Source organism: Trachymyrmex cornetzi, unplaced genomic scaffold (genome assembly GCF_001594075.2).
Source record: "Trachymyrmex cornetzi isolate Tcor2-1 unplaced genomic scaffold, Tcor1.1 scaffold16, whole genome shotgun sequence".
In the NCBI taxonomy this organism is placed as follows: Eukaryota; Metazoa; Arthropoda; class Insecta; order Hymenoptera; family Formicidae; genus Trachymyrmex; species Trachymyrmex cornetzi.
The window spans coordinates 2,089,322-2,101,327 of record NW_017296201.1 but is presented as its reverse complement, the minus strand read 5'-3'; the positions used below and the strand labels follow the sequence as shown (position 1 = coordinate 2,101,327).

Below are 12,006 nucleotides of genomic sequence, written 5' to 3'. Positions count from 1 at the left end.
CGTCGCTTTCCCTACCGCTCAGTAATTGATTTTATTCCGTACTATTTGCACTTATCCTATATATATATATATATAAAATTTAAAAAGTATATATGTTTTAAATGCCATCTTGGTAAATTATAATTCTCGGGATTATAATTCTCTGCACATATATATATGTATGTGTAAAACATATATCTATATGGTCGTTGATCCCTGGTTAGAAGAGACAGTACTCTGGAGTTTCGCGTCAGTCGATCGGCGAACTTCGACCACGAAGGTCGTCGGAGCGCGGCGATAAGTGCACCTCGAATGTTCGTCGCGAGTGCAATGTTCTAATTACAATTAAATCTGATGGAACGCGCAAAGGACAATGAGTTCCCATCAAGCTCGATCTTACACGCGAATAAACGGCTTTTGGGTAAACGAGATTCGCTTGTCAATACACGTGATGTGTTCTGATAAGTTCATCGTACAGAATGCATGTGAGACATTTTTATTTTTATTTAAAAAAAAACATTATCAAAGCTCAATATCCATTTTATTTAAAAATTTTCTCAATTTTCTTGTTCTATTTATAAAAATATATTTTTTCCTTCCGTTTTAAATATAAGTACCTTTTATTAAGCACTTTGCAGTGTAATGCATGTCTTATTATAAAGACGTTTAATGTTCTTAATTGATTCGATTACTTAATCATAAATTGAGAATTGATTTCCGTTAGAAAGCGCATTCGTCAACGCTTTTATTTATACGCCAGCGTGGATTGGCGCATCGGTGTTCAAGAGAGCGGGATAAAATCTCATATAAGCATCCATAATTACGTGTCGATTTGTTATGCGATATGCAAAAGCAATATCGCGAGTACAGCTTTCAACCAATTTGTACACAAATATAATCACATACATAGATGTTTTATTGAAATTTCATAAATCACAGAGATCACTCTCTGTACATGCACTTTCGTGTGTAATGTATCCTCGCCAACTAACGTTTCACTTATTTTTTTAAATTAAAATATGTTTAAATTAAATTCTTTCAAGCGAGTACCGCAAACGTTGTTCCGTTCTTGCATATGCGATCATCAAGCAAATTTATGATTCAAAGTATTTACAAAGACAAATTAATTCGCGTGCGAAAGGTATGTTATGACTTATGGATAGCATGGGTGTCACCTAAAAATATTCTCTAGCTTCATGAATAATATATCTTCACGACGGAAGACTAGAGCAACTTGCTGCAAAGTCGGCGAAACAAATGTCAAGAATATCTCGAATTTCTTTACTTGAATGAGCTTTCGCATTTCACGAAGCGATCTTCCAACTTGACTAACGCGTAAAGTTCGTTCCGAAACGGATCCACATTTGAATATCATTAATTAATTCATTTATTCCATCGGTCCGCGACGATTCGTACGCTTTCTTCGCGTACATTGTCACATTTAAAAATTACATCCGCGAAAAAACGGAAAGCATAATAATTTTCTGATACTTTTCGTGCATATTAATTGAACTGGAATATTTATAAATGTTAATTGCGTGGACCTTCTCCCTCCTCCGATTCTTCGCGAGTAACTCGTTTCGTTTAGCATTTATAATGTAGTTTTATAGCTTCTGATTTAATTCACACCGATAAAAGATCCACAGGATAATTTGCTAAAATATCTATAAATTTAGTTAGATACAGATCTAAAATAATATTGTTGAATCATTAAGATAATTGTGCAGAACGCTCGAATTAATTACTAAATGTCAAACCTTTTTGCTCATCACATTTGAGTTTCCTACGTAATTATTTAGATGGTCCAATCAAATTATTTAGATCTATATCTAGTTAAATTTTTAAATACTTCAGCAAATTCTTTCTTTCCGTATAACGAAGCTCTTTGTATAAAATATAGTTCTTGTACTTTGAATAGTTTGAATAACTTTGGTTAATCATACGGTATTGCATGCCTCCAATGTTTCATCAAAATTGTATCTAATTTGCAAAACTTTAGCGTATATATCACGAGAGTGTTCGGAACGAGACTCTCATCGCAACATTCCTAGTTCCAGGAACCGAATATAATTATGAAATAAAATTGCTCCTCGTATATGAGCAACAAGTTCTCATCATACAGTTATACATTATTTGCATGTTGCATAATTTTATCATCTCTGTCGCAGAGCTGGACCTCGATTATTTAGAAAGAAGAGGCGGAAATACAATAACTTACGAGGGCGCTGAAGGAAGTTCAAAAGAGGAAGACAGCCCTGCGGACACATTAGATCGTGTTAAGGTTATCTTTTTAGGTGCACCCGGCGTAGGAAAGACGAGTATAATCCGAGTAAGATTTAACCCTTACGCCTTTTCGGTATACCCGGTTTATCTTTTTAAAGATTTTTCCAACGCCTGTAATTATTTTTTTATTAATAAAAGTATAAACATTTGTTTAATGCCGTTATGTTATTTAATGTTTAGCATTTCGATTAAAAAAAATTTCATACATTTGTTCATTTTTATGGAAATTATAAATAATCAAGTTTTTTGAATTGCTGACGTACGCCATGTATATTAGTATGTTGTTCCTGTAGCGAGGCGTTTAAAGGTTAATAGACATGATTGCATCTCTCAATTAGATGTTACTTTTATGTACTTTACGTGAAACTCTTTGCCCTGCAAATCTCTCAATTAATCTTTTGAATATTAAATACGCAGCTTCGAAATTCTAGAGATCTAATTACCTCAATATAGAGACATTTTAATTAACATAATTAAAAATTTGGACATTATAAATATGTTACATCAGTCTTATATTTAAACGACGTAATTTTTATTAATTCGACAAAAAGCAAAGAACCTCCTCGATAACTTTGCAAATATCGTATATGAAAAAGCGGTTCGTACGACGTTCGATCGACGAGAATCTTTGTCAGAATCTTTGTTTCAAAGCAGGGAAGGAAACAAATCGTGGAAACGAGTCACTCGGACGCTCCGTTCATTTCCGATAATAGTTTCCGCTTATCGATGACGACGATTATCGATTCTCCGAGGAAATTAAAAGGCACAACGAATATCCTAAGAAAGCCAAGTCACTTTGACATTTCTTTTAATAGACGAAATTTAAGTTCAAATACCTGTTTGCGCGGGAGAACTTTCAATCGACAGTACACGTAACGAAAGGTTTCACTAAAGAGTATCTAAAAATTTAATAAAGTATCTAAAGTATCTAGATACAGATTTGTTAACTAAATAAATTAATTAAATACAGATACAGAATAATATTATTGGGTTATCAAAATAATTATGTAGGACTGTAGGACGTTCAAGTTGGTTGCTAGAATGTCAAAATTTTTTGCAACATTGCACGTCATGTTTGAAAATCCCCTACATACTTATTATTTTGATGATCCAACAAAATTTTTTGTTTTTAAACAATAAAAACGGTTGTTTTTGTTTTTAGATCTATATATCTACTATTTAAATCTCTTGAAATAAAAATTGAGCCAGTCTTGAAAAAAGAGTGAGAACTTTTTCACTCTTGAACAAGAATAGCAGATTTTTATTTTTTTAAGATTTCACCCTTTTGGAGTAAAATTCACTCCAAAGAAATGCAAATTCATTTCTTTTTTGGAAAGAGATTTCATTCCTTAGTTTAGAATGACTTTAACTCCAAAAAAGTGAAATCTTGCTCCAAAAGAATGAAATCTCATTCCTAAAAAATGAAAATCTGCCACTCTTGTTTAAGAGTGAAAATATTTTCACTCTTTTTCCAAGACTGGTTTAATTTTCAATCTTTTGGAGATTTCGCTTCAAAAGATTTAGAAAGTAACTAAAATTTTAAATACTTCAGCAAAGTTAAATACTTCAGTAAAATTTTAAATACTTCAATAAAACGTTCTTTCCATGTAATAATAATATCTATCTCTCTGAAAAGAAAAGTTTTACTTTTAAAGATTGAAAATTGAGCCACTGTTTTCCAAGAATGGCTCAATTTTTACTCTTTAGAATGATAGAATGAGATTCCACTTCAAAGAATTTAGAGAGTAGGCTCCGAATCCGTAATTATTTTTACGAATATGCGATATTTGTTTACGCTTGTAGCAATTCGTCTGGAGCGAGTTTTCCGAGGAGTACAGACCGACCGAGAGGCGGGAGACATTTTATCCGAGCGTGGTGCTGGCCGATCGATTATACGAATTGAAGATCACCGATTTGCCCACCATCCCGTACTTCCCGGTCAGTTCGCACTTGGAATGGACAGACTTTCGATATTATGGATTGCGGAGTGCAACAGCGTACGTGCTTGTATTTGATCTCAGTAATCAGGACACGTTTCAGGTACGTATAATTGAAATTCAATGTTAAAATCGCGATAAATTGCGAGCAGACCACTTGCAGGACAGAACTTTAACTTCGGAAAGAACGTCAGAAACACGGCAAACGGAGCTCGCGCTTATATCTTTTTTGTTAAGTTTTTCTTGCAAGCCTTTTTCCTTCTCGCGAAAGCCGTCACGACTTTCGACTTGAAGTCGCATCAAAGTTGCTGGCATAAAAGTTTGATTATGTGGATGTTTGTCTGGATGACGAAAGATGGTCTCTCGAGAACAAAACGTAGCGCAAGTTAAATGACGTTAAATCAATTTTGCTAATAATAAGTCAAAAGTATAAATGAAAAACCGTGACGTTGATAACATTATTAAACGAGAAATGAAATAATACAATAAGTAATTAGCGACTGCAAGAGAAGAATCTTCCTTCGTATTTACTTTGTTTAAAAGTATTCTAACTTCTGACATTAAAATTTAGAGCCTTAACATTTTAATTTGTTTTCTATTTTATAATAGTATCTGTTAGTTTATCACAATATTGATTTTTTATTAAAATTTGAACAATTTGTTGTGAAATGTGTCTTATATCTGATTTTACAGTGTCTGTGTCTTCAATAATTTAATGTTTACCAAAGATAAAATTTTTTGAATATGCTACTACAAGTGGCCCAACGCGCGTGAAAGGTATATTTTTCTTTAATTTCCGACCGAAATTGTGTTCAGTATATTAGAACGTTACGCGAGCAAATCTATGAGGCGCGCGACATGAGAGGCGTACCATTGCTGGTGGTCGGGAACAAGCAGGACGAACTGTCACAGACCGTCGCTTCTGGGACCAGGTACAGGGACATCGTGAACCTCGTCCGGAAACACTGGAGATGTGGTTACGTCGAGTGCAGTGCCAGATTTAACTGTCGCGTAGTGCAGGTGCGCGATATACATTATTTATCAACCTGCCTGCTGCCAATCTGCATCTCATTCGTATTAAGATTAACTTAACTCCTTTAAAATTTTAATATGCACCTCAAATACCGTTCATATTTAATATTTAATACGAAAATTACGAGTATTGAAACGAGATTACTGAAATGCTCGCAGAGGAAATATCGACGTCGAAAAATTCATCGAGAAGAGCTCGTCATTGAAAATAAACTCGGGATTTCCAGTTTTTTTAGAATTTTCGTAAAATTTTTTTAACATATTTAGAATTTTTTTAAAGTTTAAAGGAAGGACCAGATATAGAAATGCGCTTTTGAAATGTAGTTTATTGAAAGGTAGCTTTTATACGAATTCCAAATCTTAACTTCAGATACAACTTATTGTTTTTTAAAAAATTGACAATAGGTCTATCATCTTCCTAAGTATTTAATCAATTCAATGACTTGAAAATTTGTATACTTATTATTATAATTAAAAAAGAACTAAAGGATGTTAAAGTTAGGATTTGGGTTTCTCTTAACATGTACACGAAGAACTTTTGCAACAAACCACATTTCAAAAGCGTGTTTCGTTGAAGACTTCCGGTCTTTTCCTTACTCTGTCCATTTCTTCAAAATTCACAATTAATCCGCATAACTTCAATTACAGAACAATTATTTGCATCTTAAAAGAGATTGTGATACGAGTTAGGAAGACTACAGCAACTTTTCGATATCTTTTGATTGACAGGTATTTCGGGAACTGATGAAGAGCATACAGGCAATAGAAGGTAGGCCGAACTCGCCATCACCCGCGGCCATGCAACCGATGCGATCCCATCAGCACGATACCAGCGAGAGGTGCATTCTTCTCTGACATTAAGACCAAATCGCTTCCCTGTTACGAGGCAGTCGATCATACAATGCAACGTCATATATCGTGTATCGTACTTGCCCGCGAGCAATGAAACCAGAGTAATGACAACTCGAAGAGCATGTCACTCGAGGCACGAGAGTCAAGAGTGGTAGAATACATCGTACATCGGGGGGTGACTCTTCTAAGACTGCACAAGAGTCTACAACGTGCACAATCACGCGAGCGAGTGGACGAGTGAAATAACAAGTTTCGAAATAAGCGACAATAATAATCGAGATTTATGCCAACGGCGAATTCGCTGCGACGTGCGATTTAATCGCCGAATATTATATATATCGGAGATTTCGCGCATAATTTAGCGGGGCTCATTCGATGAAATCCCATCGATTCAACGGAAAGGACCTGTCTCTTCCCGCAGTATTAAAATTTTGTATTATTCACGTTAATCGCATTTGCATATTTAAACAATCTTCCTTTATGCGTAGGTCGTCGGTTACGATACTAATATAGTAATATTACAATATTAAAACGATGATAATTATTATTTCCTAGACAAATCAATTTTACGCAGTAAAATTACTTTTACATGTGTATACCGATTTTCAATGAGTTGTGCAGATATCTCTAGACGGAAATGAGATCGTCTATAGAAGTTGACACGCGTTAGAATGCTCAGAAGACTATTAAATAGCATAAAAATTAGAAAAAAAAAAACTTCGATGATTAAATGAGACAAGAAGGTAGCGAAATGCAGCGCGGAACTCCTCTCAGCTCAACCCTTTCCCGCGTTCGGCCTAATTATATTCACGCAGTAGGTAGGTACTCGATGAGAACGAAGCAATAGTACATATACATATACATATATTTTACTATGCTGTTAAGAGTTAATTGGTTATCAATCTAACGGTCAGTCGATCGCGAGGAACGTGTAATCGTTATAATACATTATCGACATGTTATATACATAGATTATACTGGCATATATCGTGTGTTAGCGTTGTTACCGTTTGTATGTACTCTACGAAGGATGCTATGTGCACGTAATTTCTACATTAGGTCCTTCTCGAGATAAGACGCATCCCCCGTGACTCATCGCAACGCGTTAATACTGTCGCATGCCACACATCGGTGACACCAGCAATAGAGAGAGCGTCTCATCGACATTATTATCTGTTACATTCGAACGCTCGAATGCACATGTTAAAGAGTATCACATATATATGACAGGGGCATAAAAGATACGTAAGATCGCTCAATTTCAATTTGCACAAACGCCAGTTAACCGTTTTGTAACCGGCGCGAGTACGACAGCATGGGAACGACCGGCAGAGTGATACGTAATCCCTTATTTTGTATGCACATGCATGACGTTCGCAATAAAAACGCCAGTGAGACATTAGCACGTGGCATATCATTTTTTTCTACACGTCGCCTAAACGTCTACTTTATTTTAATTTTTAATTCGTTAAAAGCCGGCACGTTCTACTCGCGAAACTTTATGGGCTTTCTACCGTAATCCGTTAGTCACTACTTATATCATGTTAGTGACAAGTTAGAATTATAAGTCATAAATCTTAGGGAACTTACTTCCAGAATAAATCATTTTAAACTGTTACGTCATAATATGTCAGCCAATCAGAAGAATGATAGTGCTCGGGGAAAATGATATTTACACTGTATGATTAAACAATTATAAAGTCAATCATAAAGTAACTTAAATAAAAAATTTTTAATTGTAAAAAATAAAATTTGATTAGTCATTCTGATTACTGACTTATTGTTGACTAACTGTTTATTACTGTAGAAAGCCCATTTCCAAGGAACACATCAAGTCAAGAGAAAGTCAAAATGACTTTATTTTGACGTCATGGAAGTCGAAATAACGATTTTTTTGTTCGACTATTTATTGACATTAAGAATTAAAATTAAGTCATTTTGATTTTTTGTTAATTTTTGTGTGTTTCTTAGATTAGACTTTTCTCGAGCAGAACATAACTCATCATGACATTAGAATGACGTTAAAAAGATTCCAAAATAATTACAAAACTTTTTAATAAATTACGATATACTTTAACGTCATTTTTGAGTTATTTATTTTTATTTTTCAATGATATGCACATAGAAGTCTTCTTGAACAGAAGAAGACTGCTTGAAGTAAACGCATTCAAGGTCTCGCTTCTGATTTTTCTTTGGACTGATGTGTCAAAATGTTTCTAAGATGATTTAACATATGTAAAAAATTCTCCGTTTAATTTGGTATAAAACATAAATTCAAGTTATTACAAAAGAGGTTATCGTTACTTCATCTTATATACTTTCCACGTAGCGTATTAACCGTTAATTTGGATTTGATTGAACAAATTATTACGAAAGATGTTACGTCTGTCGAGAGGACTTCGGTGTGAAAAAGCCTACCTATTCGTTCTGTGGAACAGAAGGAGAAGTTGCATCACGCAATTTCCGGGCGACAGAAAGGTCAACTTTGGAACGGGCGAACGACACGTACTGACGGTTGGAACTAATTTGTCAAAGTACGCGAGATCGCGCGAATGACTAATTCGCAAAGTTCGCGAATCCTATCAAAGCGGCGCCGCTTAATTTAATTGAGATATAAACAGTCTTCCGAAAAATACAATGAATATGGAATCTGTCATCCAAAGGTGAGCAAAACGAGAGGAGAACCCAGTACGAGCACAAATCTAAAGGAAGCCCTCTGCGAGAAGATTCCCGTGCACCACGATCTTCTGAGAAACTTTCGACTTCACTTCGGTCCAAGTGTTGTCAGTCAAATCACGGTCGAAAACCTGTACACGGGATTAAACGATATAAAAACTATCGTCAAGGAAACCTCGGAACTTGATCCTAAACATGGTGTAATAATCATAAAATGTTTAATCATTAAGAGACAAGATATTTTTAAATTATTAAAGGAATCATTACAATAGATATATTAATAAAATAAATGATGATATATACTAAAAAATATATATATTAAAGATAGTATATACTTTATCTTTCAAATGTGTGCGTATGTAAAAGATGATATAGTTTTATAAATTTGTTAAACTTTTCGGTCAAAGAGAGAGTTAGATGTTATGAATACAATATATATTTTCAATTTTGAAATTTAATTATCTCAAATATGACTGTACGCCGAAACATTCGGACATTAATCACAATCGATGTGAGACACTAATAATATAAGGAACCGAAACATTCGGACATTCCTATATATAAAATAGTCCCCCCTAAATTATTTCGCTAAAGAATTTATTGCGAAAAATATTACCTTAGCCAGGATATGAGGTAATATTTTTCTTTAGCGAAATAATTTAGAGGGGATTATTTTATATGTAGGAATGTCCGAATGTTTCAGCACCTTATATTATTAGTGTCTCACATCGATTGTGATTAATGTCCGAATGTTTCGGCGCACAGTCATATTTGAGATAATTAAATTTAAAAATTGAAAATATATATTGTATTCATAGCATCTAACTTTGACCGATCTTTGGCGCTCTCTATCATATGTATGTTGTATATTTATACGGATCTTATTTCTTATTAGTTAAACATTTTCATTTTTATAAAACTTTAAATTTCGTAAAAATATATCAGATATTAAATTTTTAAAAATTTCAAGCAATGTTTGCGATTCATAGGTTACACAATTTTCTTCTTTAAGAGAGACAGAGACTTTAACGTTAAAAATCAAACTTCTTAGATCGTATACCGTGGATTAACTATACCGGAAGTGATCGGTCTACTGCCTCGCGAAGGAAACTCGCCAAGCGCGGAGGCTGTGTTTTGGCTGCTCCTAACTGGTGACGTTCCTACACAACAGCAAACTGCTTCATTGATCGCCGACTGGACGTTACGGCGTAAAAAATGTACAGAATGGTGGTCGGGACCACGCGGCGAAACAATAGCTTCCGTTCTGCGTTCAATGCCCGAAATAATTACACCCTTGCATAGATTGTCGGTCGCGCTCACAATTTTCAACATCAGCAAACAGGCGAAAGAAGCTAAAAAGCACGGTGCCATGCCTTACACTTATTGGGAGGTAACTGGAGATATGTTGTGACATTATAAAAATTTACTGAATAAAAATAAAAACCTTCGAAGAATTACTTACAAAATTAATATTGCAGATAATAATAATCGAAATGTTTTCTTTCTAATAAAACACATAATAAAATATTGAAACATAAGAATAAAAACGTAATTATGTCTCATTTTAAAAATATGAATAAAATTATACATATAAATAGCAAAAAATATTGATTCGAGATATCAAATTTTCATTTCTAAAAATAAAGTATATAGTTTTACTTATGAATTTGTATAATTGAGCTAATTATAGCAGAGGGAAAGAATGTTGTAATTTTCTGTACATAAAACTGTAATTAAAAATTTTCTATAATAAAAATACATATAAATGTATTTTTATTATAGAAAATTTTTATCAAACATGTATTAATATTATATATTAGTTAACGAAAAAAAAACATTTACTTGATTTTAAGTATATCTATGAAGATGGTATGGAATTTCTTGCGACCTTACCAGCAATCATCGGTTTGATTGCCAAAGGTCAAACGTTGACAAATGTGAGCGGTGATGGCGATTGGGTACAATTTTTGTTAGATTGCTTGAGAAACGTGAACGAGAACTTAGACGGCCGAAAATCATCGATCGTGGATTTTCTCAGACTATACATCACTTTAAATGCGTAAATTTTTCAATTCTCTTATAACATAGAAATTTTCATTTCTGTTAACAATAAATTTGAATATTAAACATACGCTTAAAAAATAATGAAGCTATAATTATAAAAAATATTAAGTTATATTTAATAAACTAAATAATACAAAATCATTATAATTAAAATATAAAAATTCATTTTATATGTCAAAATAGTAGTGATAACTGTGAAATTATATCTTTCAATTGAATTAAGTGTAAAAGGAAAAATACAAGAGAACTGAATGTCTATCTTAACCCTAGTGACGATGATGGCGGAGCTCCGATTGCTCACGTTACGCAAATTTTGGGTTCAACTGATCTCCATATAAATGAGGTATTAGCGAGCACCGTTTTAGCGCACGTTGAAGAACCTAAAAGTGGAACAATGTTGGAGGTAAAACAGCATTGGATTATGGAAAAAAATTACACATATATATGTAATATATCTAATACAATCATAAATTATTGTTATAATATATTATAAATATTATTATATATATATGTGTGTGTGCGTGTGTGTGTGTATTGTACAGTGGAAAAAATTACAAACAAAAATCAAGAACACTCTCGGCCGAACGTGGACGGAAGATGCTTTAAAAACTTGCGTGCTGAATTTATTAAGCAGAGACAAATTGATAGGACATAAGGAGGCCGATTTTTGTGATCCACGATATACCGCACTCCTGCATTACGCCAAGCAACATTTGCCCAATAATTCGGAAATAAAGGTACAAAAATAAAATCGTGTACAGCGAGAAAAAAATATTGATTGTTATAGAAGATACAAGCCATAAAGCTAAAAACTTCACAGCTCTCGGAAGATATTACACGGATATTAAGAACGACAATAAGAAGACCGAAAAGGAAAGACATTTATCCAGAACAGAATGCCTTGGCTCCTGTTATTTTTCAGGTAGAACTGCTGTATTTTTATAGCAGAAAATAAATTTTGGCGTGCAAAAACATTCGACTTGCACATTTTCGTTTGGCTATTATTGTATTTACTATTGAATTTTATTTAATTTATATATAATTATGTATTATGTATTATCATGTACATATTTATATATAATTTAGAATAATATAACAATAAAAAGATTCGTAGGACTCTTAAGTATTATAAAATTTCAAATAATGTTGTAAAGGACATATAAGAGTCAAATAAAACGTTAAA

At 33.5% G+C, this 12,006-nt stretch overlaps 3 protein-coding genes across 4 annotated transcripts in view; 2 read left to right on the top strand and 1 right to left on the bottom strand.

Moving 5' to 3' along the window:
* Nucleotides 1-12,006, bottom strand: part of LOC108758759 (Mediator complex subunit 25) — a 37,418-nt gene that overhangs the window by 12,116 nt on the left and 13,296 nt on the right. The gene's annotated exons all lie outside the window — the stretch shown is intronic.
* On the top strand, nucleotides 249-7,482 carry LOC108758763 (ras-like protein family member 10B). Its single transcript, XM_018503854.1, has 5 exons — nucleotides 249-400; nucleotides 2,148-2,308; nucleotides 4,066-4,302; nucleotides 5,016-5,219; nucleotides 5,961-7,482. The coding sequence occupies exons 1-5, from the start codon at nucleotides 334-336 to the stop codon at nucleotides 6,084-6,086; spliced, it is 795 nt and encodes a 264-aa protein (XP_018359356.1). The 5' UTR covers nucleotides 249-333; the 3' UTR covers nucleotides 6,087-7,482.
* Nucleotides 8,302-12,006, top strand: part of LOC108758760 (citrate synthase-like) — a 5,665-nt gene continuing 1,960 nt past the window's right edge. The window contains exons 1-7 of one of the 2 annotated variants that reach the window (XM_018503850.1): nucleotides 8,302-8,597; nucleotides 8,747-8,959; nucleotides 9,811-10,149; nucleotides 10,613-10,818; nucleotides 11,094-11,226; nucleotides 11,393-11,560; nucleotides 11,644-11,745. In XM_018503850.1, the coding sequence (XP_018359352.1) occupies nucleotides 8,460-8,597; nucleotides 8,747-8,959; nucleotides 9,811-10,149; nucleotides 10,613-10,818; nucleotides 11,094-11,226; nucleotides 11,393-11,560; nucleotides 11,644-11,745 (1,299 nt within the window). In that variant the 5' untranslated portion in view covers nucleotides 8,302-8,459. Of the gene's footprint in view, nucleotides 8,598-8,746; nucleotides 8,960-9,810; nucleotides 10,150-10,612; nucleotides 10,819-11,093; nucleotides 11,227-11,365; nucleotides 11,561-11,643; nucleotides 11,746-12,006 lie in introns of both variants that reach the window. The other variant, XM_018503849.1, reaches the window with a different exon arrangement.